General features: G+C 41.5%; 3 protein-coding genes across 4 annotated transcripts; all 3 read right to left on the minus strand.

Moving 5' to 3' along the window:
• Window positions 1-60: 60 nt before the first annotated feature.
• Window positions 61-7,150, minus strand: LOC116201612 (vacuolar sorting protein 39). 2 transcript variants are annotated; one of them, XM_031532892.1, is made up of 12 exons: window positions 6,505-7,150; window positions 5,957-6,238; window positions 5,772-5,872; window positions 5,528-5,671; window positions 5,232-5,344; window positions 4,102-4,534; window positions 3,659-3,988; window positions 3,178-3,399; window positions 2,787-3,029; window positions 1,540-1,992; window positions 1,050-1,148; window positions 61-878 (listed from the first exon to the last, which is right to left on the minus strand). In XM_031532892.1, exons 1-12 carry the CDS (start codon window positions 6,929-6,931, stop codon window positions 678-680), a joined length of 3,048 nt encoding a protein of 1,015 aa, XP_031388752.1. In that variant the 5' UTR covers window positions 6,932-7,150; the 3' UTR covers window positions 61-677. The 2 variants fall into 2 exon arrangements, with proteins under 2 accessions (XP_031388752.1, XP_031388753.1); XM_031532893.1 differs by having other exon boundaries at window positions 678-878; window positions 5,772-5,903; window positions 6,027-6,238; window positions 6,505-6,931.
• Window positions 7,151-8,284: 1,134 nt separating this feature from the next.
• LOC116201821 lies at window positions 8,285-9,641 on the minus strand. Its single transcript, XM_031533239.1, has 2 exons — window positions 9,367-9,641; window positions 8,285-8,942 (listed from the first exon to the last, which is right to left on the minus strand). The coding sequence occupies exons 1-2, from the start codon at window positions 9,573-9,575 to the stop codon at window positions 8,744-8,746; spliced, it is 408 nt and encodes a 135-aa protein (XP_031389099.1). The 5' UTR covers window positions 9,576-9,641; the 3' UTR covers window positions 8,285-8,743.
• A 394-nt stretch (window positions 9,642-10,035) lies between these two features.
• LOC116201820 (sulfite exporter TauE/SafE family protein 3-like) lies at window positions 10,036-13,857 on the minus strand. The gene is made up of 12 exons (XM_031533238.1): window positions 13,410-13,857; window positions 13,133-13,292; window positions 12,798-12,998; window positions 12,343-12,407; window positions 12,216-12,255; window positions 11,924-11,988; window positions 11,748-11,834; window positions 11,374-11,424; window positions 10,973-11,194; window positions 10,769-10,862; window positions 10,515-10,655; window positions 10,036-10,409 (listed from the first exon to the last, which is right to left on the minus strand). Exons 1-12 carry the CDS (start codon window positions 13,641-13,643, stop codon window positions 10,327-10,329), a joined length of 1,443 nt encoding a protein of 480 aa, XP_031389098.1. The 5' UTR covers window positions 13,644-13,857; the 3' UTR covers window positions 10,036-10,326.
• Between the last annotated feature and the right edge of the window lie 1,792 nt (window positions 13,858-15,649).

A 15,649-nucleotide genomic window follows, 5' to 3' on the forward strand; every position in this document is an offset into this window, starting at 1 on the left:
CAACGTTTGCTATCAAATTAATCTGCATTCACAAACAACATTACTCATAATGAGACGAACTGACAAAATAACAGGGGATTGTATTCCCACTTGTAATTGAAAACAGAACATTGCAACTGTGAAACTTCTTTGGCTGTTCTGTTTCGATCTTAATTTACACAAGAACAGTTTCTTTGCAATACCTGCCTGCCTCAAATCGGATCAGTTCATATAAGTTAAGGCGCTGCAAAATACAACATGATCTCATGAGACCAATCCCAAGTCGATATACAGATGATCAAAAATCACACTCTCAACTCCACAAGCACCTGTTACTCTGCCCCTTTCCACCCAAGAAACAAGAACGCCGCAAATACCAGAGAACCTGAGGAAAGCCCCATACCCACAACCAATCCTATTTGCACTCAACACGAATTCGAACAAAATCCAGTACTCCACTTGACAGAGTCGACATAAATAAGTTTACAGGGTTGCTGTGACGACCGAAATCGCCCCTACCTCTGGCTTCCTTGCTGCGTTTTTCTATTCTGCCCTTAGCAGTAGCATGGGATTCTAACTGCGATGCCACTTAAATGATCATAATATGCTTGCGAGTATCATACCCTCGCAAGCTAATTTCATGGTGGATTTGTGGCATACATTGAACTGCCTAAATCACAACCCTCAAGGTGAAGGATCTAACGCCTCCGTAGTGGTGAGCCTTTGGCCACGGCCTTCATGCTTTGAGAGTCCCTGAAGCAAACAAAGTGTACGAGTGTCTTGCCATTTGGATAGACTGCAAAGACACTCGTGCCAATCTTCTTGTTGCAGATTGAGCACATAGTATCGCTCGTGATCTTCACCACAGCTTTCCTCTGTGAGTAGAGTTCATCTTTCACCTGTTGATGCAGTAGATACATTCTATCAGGAAATAAACAAATAGATGGATAGAAAATTCTGCTTGACCGTAGAATACCTAACCAGCTGAGAAATAAGTTGAGGAAAGGACAAAAACAGAGCTGGAAACGAAATAATGGACAATCTCTAAAGCATCCTAGCATAAAATATACCTGGAGGTTCTCACTCTGCCTCAAACTCTTAATGACAGAGTAGTTCCTGTAAGCTTCGCGGGACTTTCTAACGAGGGGCCCGAGAAAGGGAAGCAAGTTCTGCAGGAGAAAAGAGAGTATATACTTCACAAACTTCCAACAAAATTACAGCATAAACATTTAATAAATAATGCGGATAATAAAATTCATTCAAGTAGAAGATTGTTCGAATTGAAGATGTATAAACTCATATCAGAATTTTAAATATAAAATGCATATAATGGACATTTTTCTTAGCTACAATCTTCTGGATAAGGGCATATTCATACTGGATACAGGCAGTCTTCATATTCTTGTTAGATGTTAATGGATGTAGAACCTAACTGTAAAAGGTTCCATAATAGTCAAACACTGAGTAGAATTTGATTTCATCTGAACATATTTTAGCTGTTCTCAAAACATAACTCCTGAGATTTTTTAACTAGATCAAGTGATAAGGCACTGCGAGTACCTGCAGTTTAGTCTCTCTGGGTAAGAGCCTTAGAGCTTGAGCTCCATTGATTCGATCCCAGCGTTTGCTCAACAGATCAAGAACTTCATCAAGAATGATAGTGGAACCTCCTTCTTCACTGGATTCATCAGCATCACCATCACTTCTGCCACTGTCAGTTCCACTCGTGATTATTTTCATATCCTCTGCACCCTCTATTGCAGCAATTTTCTTCACTGCACGGCTTACTTTAGCTTTAACAGAACTTCCCGAGCTAACTCTAGGAATGCTGGTGCTTGGAGACGTCACTAAATTAGAAATTCTCTTTTCAAAATTTTTTGTTGTCCTCCTAGGATTTAGATATATTTGGAGAAGAGTGAGATATATGTTGCCTACGGATCTTCCTTGTGGTTGGTGCAGAGTGCTCTCATAAACACGGTCGCAATAGGACAGTGCCAGATCAGGAACATGAAGCTGTGGAAAAAAGGAAAAAAAGGAGGGGGAAAAAAAGCCAAGATAAGAATTTACTCAGAAACTATTGCAGCAAAACCTATGTTTAGGTTTACAAGCCAAATACATCATTCTCACCTAAGAAAGAATATTTAAAAACCTGTTAATTAAATAAACAACTATTACTAGTTCATTCATTCTACCTACTTCAAGTATTAAGCTATACTTGGTTCCATCTGCTTATGCCAGGAGACCATGCTTGACACCTCCTAGGAGAATAGATGACTTCAAATGATAAAAGAGCATAGGGTTGGAAACTGAGTCCTTGCACTCTATTTGGTTCAGTTATTTGTCAGCTTCTGCTATGTGCCTTTCCAATTTTTTGTGGACATCGGACATGCCGACTTGCACACAGGAGAGAATGTTAAATGGGGCTTTACATTATCAATATCAATACATTCTACCAAAGACTAAACTTTTGGAAATATCAGTAATCGGCAAAAGGGAAAAAACAAAAAAATCTGACAAACATATCAGTTGCTAAGGCCAGTAAACCAGTGAATCAAGTAAAGCTCCTCAAAGCTACAATTAAGCACTAATAAGGTCTACCTTGTCTGGTCTGTAGTCCCCAATAATACAAATTTCATAATTCCACTGAGAATGGACAGCAAGAGGTTTCATTATGAGCCAATATAAATCACTCTGTGAGGTTTCATTATGAGCCAATACAAATCACTTCGTGCTAGTCCATCAGTAAAAATTTACCTGCTAACAGCACTGTAAGTGGAAGTTTGTTCATTACATAGAGTCAGAAGTACCTTATGAACATACAAAGACAAGGCGAGCTCATGTTGATTCATTTTACCCAGCAAAATTGCTCGCTCTTCATACAAAGCATCTGCCGGAAGCCGTTTCAACAGTGCCTCAGGGTTGTAACCTGAGATGCTCTCTAAAGCAGAAAGCAACTTCTTCCTTGTTGGAGTGTAGACTTTCTCATCCCATTGCTTCTGAGCGCTTTGTTCTGCATACCATTCAAGGACCTCGGAAAGATAGATTTGCACCTAGATATATGCATGATAATACAATTAAACACAAACAGCAATGACTAGCCACTATCTGACACACTGCAATTAAACAGAATTTTAACTCTTATCACAACTGAAACTTGCAATGCTATCTCTTGAGGATAAAGGATGCAAAGATCATTACCATTTCATTTTGAAGGTTTCCAGAGATGCCATTTTCATTCATTGCAAGCATAAGTTCCAAGTAGGTGGCCTGCATGTTCGGGGCATGCTGCTTCAAATAAGAATTGACCAAGTCTGCTGGAATATTTCCAGACAGAAAGAGCTCAATAGTTTGAGTAGGGCAGCTTTCAAGAACAGGCATCGCAAACTCCAGCACAAGCATAGGATCGGTCCCACACAGAGGCTGCAAAGGAGATAAACCAAATTCAACGGAACTTCAAGATATAGGATCTAGCATTTTAACTAAGAATTCTATTTGTAAAACCAATCTAAAAACTAAATCATGTAGATCTTAAAGGATTATCAGAAAATAAACTTCCTCAGCTTGTCGTTCAGACAAGATCTTGGATGATCTCATGTTCATAATTCATAGAAATTCATATATGGAAGTTTCAAAACCAAACCTTGTTTACTTAATAAAGGACGGCAAAACTAAAGATTACCTTGAGATATTCAATCATGGACTCGGGCTTAAATTTTTTGTTGAGGTCACCTTGTGATTCATTTGATTTTGATTCTTCCACTAACTGATGCAGCATTTTAAGTGCTTCACGGTGCATTGAATTACACTTGTAAAGCTCTAGAACAGCAGCATAAAAATTTCTTTTCTGAAGAATCTCCTCACATATTTTCACGTCGCAATAATTAAGACCTTTTAGTAACTCTAAAGCAGCTGAAGACTGCCCAGTGAGAAGAAGAGACTGGAGTAGTGCAGTATCTAGTATTGCTGCCATATCCCTCGCTCCAGAACTGATAGGGGTGCTTCCACGTCCCTAAAGAAATCAAATAAAGAGTTATATGAACAAGGCAACAATGAACAAGCTCATACAGCAAATAGACATGGCTAATTTTACAGGTCGTCGTATACTTCGAATGCAAAGAGTACCTTATTTGATTTCTTAAACCTACTTGAGTCATATGGGCCAAAACTATCACCCACGGCATCCAACACAACCTCTTCTGTGCCCTCAGCAGTGGCTTTATCAATTATGCTGTACCTCTTCTTCTGTAGAAACTTAATAAGAGCCATGAGAGTGTTGTGGTTCATTTTAATGGTCTCAAGTGCCGCATTCTCTTCAGACTCTTGCAAATGTGTGGGAAGCGATTCCATGTCATCAGACATCCCTGATGAACCCCTGGATAGGTATGCACCATCCCAAGACATGTCCATCAATTTCTCATGCTCTGGAATCACAGCAGTTTTGGGAAGGACAATAGATGGATAGAGAGAGAGCACGTAAGTAATATCTACTTGGGATGCCAAGAAATGCTCCATTGCTTCCTCATAGCTTCCATTCTCAAAAAGATAGTGCGCATATCTGTTAATAAGATCATTAAAACGTGTTCAATGCATATGCACATATCACAACAGCATTTGCATGTTAATAACTCGACAACAACAGAGAATTTCCTTCATCTCAGCATAGGTCCTTGTTTATTAGCCACATTACAGAAATTCTGGTATGTAAGTTTGTTAAGGTTGCCAAGGTATTTGTTGAACTCATTCCACAAAATGAATCATAAAATGAATGTGGTGTGGAGAACGAACGTAACACCACATAGCAAGTATGAGCCTGTCATTTAAGCAATAAATAAACACCGCAAAGATGCTCAACCGGTACGTTTATTGGCTATATGAACATAGGATTCATGCAGCCAGATCCTCAACTTCTTTCAGCTCTCAAATTATTAGGCCAGGGAATCCTAAAAGACGAAATAAGCTCATGGGAAGGAAACGAATGACAGGGCACTGCGGGCCAATGGCAAGAAGGAAAACTTGACAGGCTAAAGAGTACGCCTACAGAATGTCGATATATAATCATTTCATCTAAGATAAAACGGTATTTCATCTAGTTTTAATGATGCAAAACACCACATGGGAAACCTAGACTATAGCAGACTTGCAATTTCAATAATCCTAGAATTTCAAATGTGGTCCCATAATTCAAATCACCTCCAAGTAGACAAACATTAATCAAGATAAAATTGCAGGTTTTGAGCTTCACAGAGAAACACCTTATATGAATCGATCCTTCCTTTGCAGCTCGAAGGCTTGCATCTTCTGGGGGAAGCAACTTGCACAAGGCCAAAGCTTCCTCAAAATTGCCAGATGCTGTTAACTGTACTATCTGCATGAAACAATGAAACAAAACACTTACTGTTGTTCTAAATAGTATGCTAATCTAGGTATAAGCAATACACATCACAATTCAAAGCACAGCAGCAGAGCAATACGATAGGGAAAGACATACAATAGCAGGAGTTCGGGGGAGGAAAAAGAAAGAGGTAATCATTTAACGTGTCTTGATTACCTGCGCACCAAGGGGCACTGGAAAGAGTCCATAAATAGAGTTATCCAACGCAACAACTACTGCACTGCTGCTTTGAATAAGATGACGAGCATTCCGAAGAACGACAGTCTGTATCAGGGGATAAGGAACTCGAAGAGATCGAATCTGAAATCAAACAACACACAAATCTCAATGAATAACAAGACCCACAAACTACTATTGTAGAACTGATGTAGCGTCTTCGCCCGGATAATGGTCGCATCACCTCAACATATCTTGGGAGCAAAGCAATGGCATATGGCTTCTGAATGATGACTTCTTGAGGAGCCTCTGACCAACAAATCCTGCCTTCTGGAAGGAGCTTCCCTGTTTGGTCCACAAAAACTCCAATATTATCCTAAATACAGCAAGAAGCACATTTAAGTAAATATAAATGTTTCATCAGCTAACCGGAAATAAGATGCCAGTGCATTGGACAAACAAATGCAGGCACATGTGGAGTCAGCAGAGAAGCGAGTACCTTCCCAAGAATAAGTTCACCGGTAGGAAGTGAAACCACTAGAGGCGGAGCAAGCCTCCCACAAGGAAATACCTCGGACAATGCACCGTTTGTGGAGTTCATGATCATGTACTCTCTCCTAATTCCCAAACAAATGTTTTCGCCACACCATGACATCGACTTCACCATGTCTGGTACCCCAAATTCTTTCACTTCCACAAATCCTCTTCCCCCTGCGTCATCAAATAACATAGTCAAACATTTGGAATTCAGAGAGTTAGCTTTGGCACAATAGATTCTTCAGAAGAGAATGAAATTTCGGAACTTTTCTGCAGTTACGGCCATGATCACAGCTCGGTTCCCAGCATTCCATTAACCGAGGCAATCAACACATATTCGTACAAGCTCAAACTTGTAGTAACGCATGTAAAACCTCTTCGAATGAGCTCTAAGAAAGATCAAATTTTGATAATTTTAATGCAAAATTTTCGGAATTTACCATCGTGCCTGAAGATACAGACCCTCTTCTGCCTCGCGAAGCAAAGGAACCCTCTCCGGTCGTCCCAAGAGTACACATTTGCGCCTTTCGCTTTCGTGAGAACGGCAACGGTCTCCAAATTGGGGAGCCTGTGGAAGGCGATCGACTCGGAGAGCGAGAGGAGCAGCTCCCTGGACTCCAACACCTGCATGGAGACCAGCGGCTTCTTGGAGAAGCCAGTCACGTTCCTCTCGAGCACGTATGGGGCCCTGCGGAGGTCGAAGCCCTGGTGGTGGAAGTCGGAGGGCGGGGAGGAGTCGGGGCCATAGATCCGGAGGGATCCGTCGGAGCAGCCGAGGAGGAGCTTGGAGCCGTAGGACTCGATGGCCTCGATCTTGGCGGGGCAGTCGGTGAGGAGCTCGAAGGAATCGTAGGCGCTGTGCACCATCTCTTTCTCCACCTCACGAGAGATTACTTCGCTGCTGCTTCTTGTTCTGTAGCTCCGTTGAACCTACATGCCGAGGCCGAAGCTGATCGTCGACGAGCAGGTGATTATAGAGCTGCAATGGCGAAGGAGACGACAACGAAGAAGAAGATGGAGGTGACGTCGTTTTTGGCCACCCTTTGCTTTGCGCCAAGCCAGTAAGGAGATTCCCCGCGGGGACGGAATAATTTTCAATCGTATTATCAGATACTATTATCGAGGGAAAAGTTACCTGCCGTAACTGTTTTTCTAACGGGTAGTTACTTAAAATGTTCATAATTTATCAATTTTGTCAAATCTATCGTATATATATTTTTATCAAACATATCCCATGATTTACTTTTTGTATTAAATTTATCTCGACGTTATTTTTTCCGTCGACATCTAACGGCCGTGCTGAGGTGGCGCCTACGTGGCAAGTGTGACCCACTATCTCTCCACGTGCCACGTCAACACGGCCGTTAGATGTCGACGAAAAAGATAACGTCGGGATAAATTTGATGCAAAAAGTAAATCAAAGGATAGATTTGACAAATAAAAAAGCATATGATAAATTTGACAAAACGGACAAATCATGAGTTATCTTAAAACAAAAATAATAAATATTTGCAACCTACGGTTTGGTTAAACTTTTTTTTTTTTCAGTTGTAATTTTTAAAAATGTTATAAAACTAAATAACCCTGTCCCGATTCTACTAACAAATTTTTAGCCCTTTTGTATTAAGGCGAGTATAGGCCTTTGAATGCGAAAAATATTGTCAATTTTATTTAGACTGTTACGGCAAAATTTGAGTTTGGGCAAACCTAAAAGCAATCGCACGCCTTAGCCAGTTATTATTATTAACAAAATAAAAAGAATGGCGGAGGAGAAAAATTGGAAAAATAAATAGAACAGTGGGAACTTAATTTTAGTATTTCTAAATTTCGTCATTTTTTTTTCTCGATTATAAATGAGAATCATGAATCGTACAATGAAATAAAAATTCTAATAGCTAATAAAATGATACGAAAAATGTATAATTTCTTCATTATAATTTCATCCTTAATTCAATGGTTCTTATATTTTCCTAATGCATGATCAAATATAAGGAAGGGAAAGTGAGACCAAATCTTTGCTTCTCCTTCACATAATCGTATTATTATAGATAGTATAGCATAAAATAATCAATTTGTATATATGTATAAAAATAAAACTACCAATGAAACTTTGAATTTATTAATATATTTTTTTCATGATTATAAGACTTTCTTTTATCTAACAAAACAGATTGGAAAAGAGAAACAGAGTATAGCACAATTAAATTAACACACCACCGATAATCGAAACCGTTCTTAAATTATGACACAAGCATAACATTTTATTACAGTATTGCCGGGGCATCAGCACTTGTATTTCCGGTACCCGGCGCTCATATTGCCGGTACATTGGCACCCACCGCAGTGACGAATGGTACAGCTTTTGACCTTCAAATATAGGCCGACGACAATCAATCTCAGGACTACTATTGAAGGAAAGATGCAATTGGAAGGGAGGGAAATCTTCATACATGCTATATTTTAACACTCCATTAAGTTTGTGTTGCCCAACCAAATAGGACAAATCAAAAGTGAGTTACTGTGCACGACTCGTCACCTCATTGTAGAACCTCACTAGAACAGTAAACTACTTAGGAAAACGGCTGCACTTGGTACTGCACTATCCACCGCATCCCAAGCTCGAACCCGCAAGCCGGGTGACATATCGGAGAGGCAGATGCGACTAAGAGTCGCTTACGACTAGGCTCCAGTCTGGTGGCGTGCCTTCTCCTTCTCCTTGACTTCGCTCCCCTGCGTCCTGTCATAAAGGGGGTGATCCTCGTGGATCTCGTTAGCATGCTTTATCTCACCTGGCTGGTTCCCTCCGTAGATCCCCCCGAACCCTTCCTCGTCGCTCCTCGTCGCGTATCCCTCTCCAAATGAGTGTTCCATAGCATCCCTTCCAGGAATTCATACAAAACAATTTAATTGCAGTTATCTCACGAAGATACTGCAAGCCGAGGTTTCTCAATTTAAAGGACTCCTACTTCCTTCCCTTCGGTAATCAAAGAATCCTAGGAATCATGTAAAGGCCATGCGTATTTTTTCACTATATAATTTGTTGTCATGTCGGATTTATGGTCCCGACATGCCGCCGCTCGAGACGACATCCTATCTGAAAATATTCAAAACAATCAGCACGCCTTCTGCCTCATAACTTCCTTTGGTTTTGATATCAAGAACAGAAAAACTTGGAAAAACTCGTATCGACCGATCATACTCCGGGATTAACTAAACGGAGTGAAATTCCACAGAAATTGCTCCGGAAAAAGCCGGCAAAGTTATCAAAAAAGAACAGAAACGAGTATATACGGGCGACTGACTTATCCTTCACTTTCGGCGCCTGGTCATCGACCTTGTCCATGTCGTTGCCTCCGGATGTGTCCTCCGTCTTGCAGCTGCTAGACACCACAGTCAACCGCCTCAACTTGACTGCTCCGCCGGGTCTCCGACCGGCCGTGGGGGGCGCCAGCAGAGTCTGATAAGGGTAGTAGTTTCTTGCTGCCGCTCTGCTGATGGCAAAGTTCATCATACTGGTTTCCAAGCCTCTCAGAGAAGATCCAATTTATAGACTTATTGTACAGATTTTATTGAAGATGCTAAGAAGAACCAAATAGAGCGTCGAAGAAAGCATGAGTCCGGAAACGGGGTAACACGTAAGAGGGCGGCCGGGAACACGCGGCGGTTGGTATGGGAGGTGATGGTGTGGGACGTGGAGGTTGGAGCTTGGAGGAGCGCCCTCAGTGTCCGGCCACATGGCGACTCCACAATAGGCAGCATGCATTATTTTTATTTTTTTTCGACGAGATTACGAGATGCATTCTATATATTACAAAGGCACAAATACTATCGTTGACTTTCGAATTTGAATATTGCGGGTGGATCTGTCCATAGAAAGCTTAATTTGCTACTGGAACAAGCTCGTATTATTTTATTTTATTTTTATTTACTGTGCTGGTAAATACTGATATAAGAGCTAAAAACTCCGAAAATTGGAAATCTTTAATTATTATTCGTATCTTTTCTTTCTTTGGACAATGACTCTTGACCAGGTGGCTGTTTAGGAGATCTAAAGTTGACACAGAAGTTGTAAGTGCTTAAAACTTAATCAGATGCCAAAAAACACGATGAATCACGTAATAGGTTGTGCAACAAATCCTTATAACTCGTGTAAAATCACATAATTCAACAGGAAACAACAAATCGACGAATGATTGATACGGGTAGAGATTCTGCTCAGCCGAGGAGGAGCACTTCGACGATACGGATATGGTCGAGATGCTTTAGGACCGACCGCAGAGGCTCTGGAATCCCATGTACTCATGGTTTGCCAACTTCTCAACCATGTCCGAGATTCCAACCCCACCTGCAAGATATTCGATCATTTATTACTGAAGGAGGAGGAATGAAATTACACATTAGTTATGTCCTCAATGGTTCGAGACAAGGACGATGCTGCTCACGCTCGTACCTAGACTGATGGCGCTCACAAAGATGGTCAAGGCGAGTATGAAGATAATTATGGATGCCCTGCCTAGTATAGCAATGATCCGTCTCACCACGTGCTGTCCCGCGAATGCGGCCATGGTTGCAACCAACACGAAGTAAGCCGCTGCAGCAGGAAGAAATTTAAATTGTTACTTTTGGCAGCAAACCTTTTTTGATTTCTTTCCCTCTGTTCCGACCAGTACTCTGTTTATGGTTCAATGGTCACTCTAAACGTACCAAACGGGACAGGAAACCGCTTGAGGATGTAGTACTGGACGACCGACATCGAAGATGAGAACGTCATTGCGAAGGTCGATGTAGCACTTGCCACCTGCCACCGGAAGATATCTTAGTTTGTTGATAGCAAGATCATTATCGGAAAATATGCTAAGGTTTTATGTTAATGGGAAGATTAGCTAGTCTCGCTGAAACTCATTTTACCTGTGGAGGAATTCCCAGTTCGAGGAAAAGGGGCCCCAGGATGAAGCCGCCTCCGAGACCGAGCAGCCCACCTACCATGCCGGCAATTATCCCACAGGAGCAGTAGAGGAAGATCATGTGGAGCTTCCAATTCGTGATCTCCTTTCCCTTGGATGCGATCACTCGGGTTCCCCTGTACAGGCATATTGCCTCGTACAATGTAACGGAGACAGCAATTGGCACCTACAGAATGACAACTAAATACCATGTCATAACTGGTTCTATTTCATTTCCATTCTTTCATAGCATAAGTGGCTAAGGCAAGTTTTTAGCTGCGAAACAAGGTTAATTTGCGAAGCAAGTTAGTCTCTGTTCTTCGACTTAATGCATCATCCAATAACAATATGGTTAAGTTTTATTACCTGCAACGAATTCAGAATCCAATAACTGATGGAGCAGTCCTGGGTATATTGCTGCATAGAGAATCACAAAATGAAAGAAAAATTTAGTCCTCATTCAGATCAGTAACGTCAAATTTAGTTCCGGTTTTCCATAATGTTCCGGAACAATGAAGACGGCCTGAAAGTCGGGTCAACAGATAAAAACCACGACAATGTTTACTTTTTGGGTAGAGATCGGAATTCATCAAAACAGAAAAACCGGGCATTTACACAATCAATTCAAACCAGAGTCTTTACGCTTTTAGTATATTTATACTTGGTATTTTGGCTCAAGTAAGTTCGAATTTGTTGAGTCTCAAGGAAGTTTTCCGGGAATCTCGCAGCAGAAAGTTTACCTTGACAATTTGAACGACGAGAAAACCCACCCATACATAAACAAGCAATCCGAGCTCCTTCCAGTGGATGTTCTGAAGTAGAGGAACCTGAAATACAATAAACATCTAAGTGAGAATCCAAGGGGGGGAAATGTTGTCAGATTTCTTTGACAATAAGCCGAGAAGTTTGAACTCACTTCATCTTCGTGTACGGCCACTAAAGGACCACTAGGCAGCGGTTTGTAATCGTCTTTAGAACCATCTGCAGTTTAAGATGTTGGATTAGTACGATCAATACAACAGGATTTTACTTCCAGGGTTGCTATTACTGAAGCTTGCCATCTGGATGATTTTGGCTTTTCTTTCTAATTTTCAGTATGTGCTTTCGTTGATGAATCAAATGCAGCAGCATCATCGGGCTGTCTGGAAGACTGTCTAATGCAAACATTTTGACTGCAGAGGTTATTTATTTCAAATTTTTATACTCACCTTCGGGCTTCGATTCCGATTCTATCAGCTTGGCTGCTTCCTGCAAAACTCGAGAAGAAGAACCTTAAGCCACTCAGTTCATGGAACTAACAAGAGCATCAAGAAGAACAGGAAACAAGAGACTGACCTTTTTCATCAATGTCTCCTTCTTCCATGTGTCTATGCCTTTGAACAATGCTTTAGTTGATGTTCCTGACATTAATTATCGAAATGAAATCCGTCATTATGTTTCGATCAGAAGAACACAGTTGACAATAGCACTGCATCAAAACATCAAACTTGCGAGCGGGTTTCGCTAACTAGGCAGCTCGTAGATGCAATCGGAAGTGGAGGCACGGATGAGCAAGTCATCCATAGAATTCCATTACACAATATATGTATATTTCTACATGTTCATCTGACAAGGTTAAGCTCTCAGATCATTTCGATTCCAAGCAATCGTATGCCAATATCCAGAATGGTTTTAATTGGAGTACCGAGCTTCGATGAGAAACTAGAACCCGATTAGCATGATGCATATGCAGAGTTCGACAGTAGTCTGGTATTTTTATGAGATGGACATGCCATCATTGGATTAGTTACCTAAGAAGAGGATGATGAGTAAAACCGTAACCATCCAATCAGCAAACATGACGTTGAAGGCAACACCGATGCTGATGCCTAGCATGAGCATCGGCTGGAAGAGCAATGCCAAATCATAGTCGATCAGGGGCATGTCCAGTGTTGGGTGCCTCAGCCTCAGGTTATAGTACACCGTGGAGCCGGCTGCTCCCATAATCATGCCTGCAACAATATTGCACCAACAACATACAAAGAGAACCTTAATCTGGCGCCTTCATCCGACAAATATTATGAGTCCAACAAATGCACGAAGCTACATATGAACATAGGGAAGAAATAAAGAGTCAATAACTTACACTTGGAGATGGCAGTGGATGACTTTGGATCAAAGCCGATAATCAGAGTGAGCATTGGAACGAATATCCCACCACCTCCGACCCCTCCAACACTCCCCAGTGCAGCTCCGAAGAACCCGACTATCGATCCCACCACCAATCTCCACCCAAACTCCATCTCCTGCATCGAAACGCATTCAGTCCATTCCACATAAATGTCCATAGGAATAATATATTACATGAAACATTTCGATCCAGTATAGATATTAAGAGAATCTAAACACTATTCTATACTCACAGGCCAAACAGGCTCGTATGACGACTTCCCGCTCTGCCAGAAGAATCTAATGACTTTTCCTAGGATCCCTCGCTCGCCCGTCTCTGGGCCCATGAAGTGCTCGGGATCTTTCTCCATCAGCGGCCTCTCAGCAGCGGCTACGTTGCTCATAGTCGTGAGGAGCAGTACCGATGCCACCAACATAAGAGCTGAAAGCGCCATGGCCCTTCTGTTGATCAGCACCTTCAGAGCCATCTCTCCCGTGCTTGGTTTCGTGACTTTTGAAACCGAAGAGGAGCGTTGAGACGTCTCAGTATCGAGCAGGCGGTCTCTTTTATAAACTCCGTTTGTGAGTTGTGTTGTCGCTTGCTGCAATAGCTCTCTTCTTATGTGTAGCTTCTTATATATATAATATACAGCGCCAAGAATGATTTATCAGTGATCACTGGGTGAGAGAGGAAGCAGCATGAAGAAAGGCCATGAAGTGCACACTTATAAATCCTTCCTTCTTCCGCTCACTGGACCTATACGGCCTAACTTTTTTTTTTTTTTGGGGGACCATTTTACTTAAAAAGAATCTTATTTTCTTTCTGCACTATTAAATGGCACGTGAAGCGCTTAATTAATTAAGAGATTATTAAAAGGGTTATACCGTTCATGTGTCATATTGACCGTGATATGCTGGGCTTAATTTTAGTTTATCAAACCCCTACTTACTATAGGAAAAGTTTATCCGAATAAATTACAAGTTTGCTGATTGCATTACACCATATTCCGTGGTTAAAAGTTATTTCATCCTTCCAATTGTTAGGATGTCCCGCTCAAGTGAACATCCGATGACAGACATATAAGATCATGTAAGTCTTCAATATCCCCATGCAAAATCCAACATGCTTCTCGATTCCATCTACCTTCTTTTCCGGGTATATGCGTTTCATTTTCCGATGACATAACGTGACAGTGTAGATTAGATTTTCAAGGGGCATTGTTAAATGTTAATCTCTAGCTTCTGCCGCATGCGAAAATACGTTCCCACGTATCTTCTTGGGTCCGAATCTTCGGTAAGAATTTTTTGAAATCTAAAACAATCATTCTTGGCAATTATGGAAGCTTCCTGAGCTGCGCTTTGCGGACTATTCCCTGTTGTCTGTACGTTAGATAACGTTAGACCACACTGATAATGTGAAATTTGGCATCTTAGGTGAGAGTATCTTGCCCAAGAATGGAGCTCTCTACTATCAGTATCTTGAGACGCCATGGCAAGCTAGCTTCGACATGTTCCACCCGAACGTGTGGGTCCGGCAACAGTACATGGTCGAATAGTCCTTCATGATCACGCCCCGATAGACCAGATCTTGGCCTGGTTTTTGGGGTTATTATTATACATGGTCCCCGAGGATCTCGAGGAAATCGCTAATACAACAGACGGGAAGACAAGGGACAATATATACTCCGAACCATGTGGAGCATCGGATGGACACATGTTGAATTCAGAGAGTCATATGATCGAAGATTCATTTAATCATAATTAAGAAACCATTTGTCAAGGTCGGGGAGGGACTTCATTTCATCATTTCCTGTTGCGGCTGTTCCTATCTCCTAGACAACAAGTGAATGAATGATATCCTAGTCGACTTACAACGAATGCAAGACTGATCTCCTTTTGTTGGATTGCTTCCTGTAGGACGTTGGTGCTATTATTGGAGGCCCCTGTATTAGGAGAAACCCAGGCCTAGTACGTAGTTTCCTCTGCAAAACAACACAAAAATCAAAAACCTCAGACGGAAACAAACGTCTGTAGGAAATTTCCTGGAAACAACTGAGAGAGAGAAGGGTAAAGACGTTTTCACCTAACGAGAGAGAGAGAGAGAGAGCCACTCCGGGTTACGGTGTTGTTGCAGGCAAGGAGAGCCTTCGAAGCTTCTTTCCCTTGGCTTCTTCCTCAACTCTTCTTCTTCACTATTTCAGCACATACATTTTCGGAACTGATCTTACCCGGAATCCCAATTCGTGCACATGGTTGACTTCCACATGATAATGATAACGCCGCTTTGCTTGATTTCCACACGATAATGAAAACGCCGCTTTGGGGTTCATCATGAAACGAAAGTAATTAGACGGTCCTACTATACTCGTATGGAGAGTAATAAGAGTAATTGAAACAACAGAGCGAAAGTGGAAATTTTGATTTAAGTATGATGTGATTCTCACACTTTATTTGTGTTCGATAGGCATGAACTAATAATGAGCATTTTAGGGGA

Source organism: Punica granatum, chromosome 3 (assembly GCF_007655135.1).
Source record: "Punica granatum isolate Tunisia-2019 chromosome 3, ASM765513v2, whole genome shotgun sequence".
NCBI classification, from domain to species: Eukaryota; Viridiplantae; Streptophyta; class Magnoliopsida; order Myrtales; family Lythraceae; genus Punica; species Punica granatum.

Coding starts and splice junctions, on each gene's coding strand:
- LOC116201612 (XM_031532892.1), bottom strand. CDS start 6,931: ATGGTGCACAGCGCCTACGATTCCTTCGAGCTCCTCACCGACTGCCCC. Junction 3,989..4,101: donor GGTTTAAGAAATCAAATAAG/GTACTCTTTGCA, acceptor TGATTTCTTTAG/GGACGTGGAAGCACCCCTAT. Junction 1,149..1,539: donor CCAGAGAGACTAAACTGCAG/GTACTCGCAGTG, acceptor TTTCTCCTGCAG/AACTTGCTTCCCTTTCTCGG.
- LOC116201821 (XM_031533239.1), bottom strand. CDS start 9,575: ATGATGAACTTTGCCATCAGCAGAGCGGCAGCAAGAAACTACTACCCT. Junction 8,943..9,366: donor GCGCCGAAAGTGAAGGATAA/GTCAGTCGCCCG, acceptor AATTCCTGGAAG/GGATGCTATGGAACACTCAT.
- LOC116201820 (XM_031533238.1), bottom strand. CDS start 13,643: ATGGCTCTGAAGGTGCTGATCAACAGAAGGGCCATGGCGCTTTCAGCT. Junction 12,408..12,797: donor ACTCATCATCCTCTTCTTAG/GTAACTAATCCA, acceptor AATTAATGTCAG/GAACATCAACTAAAGCATTG. Junction 10,863..10,972: donor AACTGGGAATTCCTCCACAG/GTAAAATGAGTT, acceptor TTCCGGTGGCAG/GTGGCAAGTGCTACATCGAC.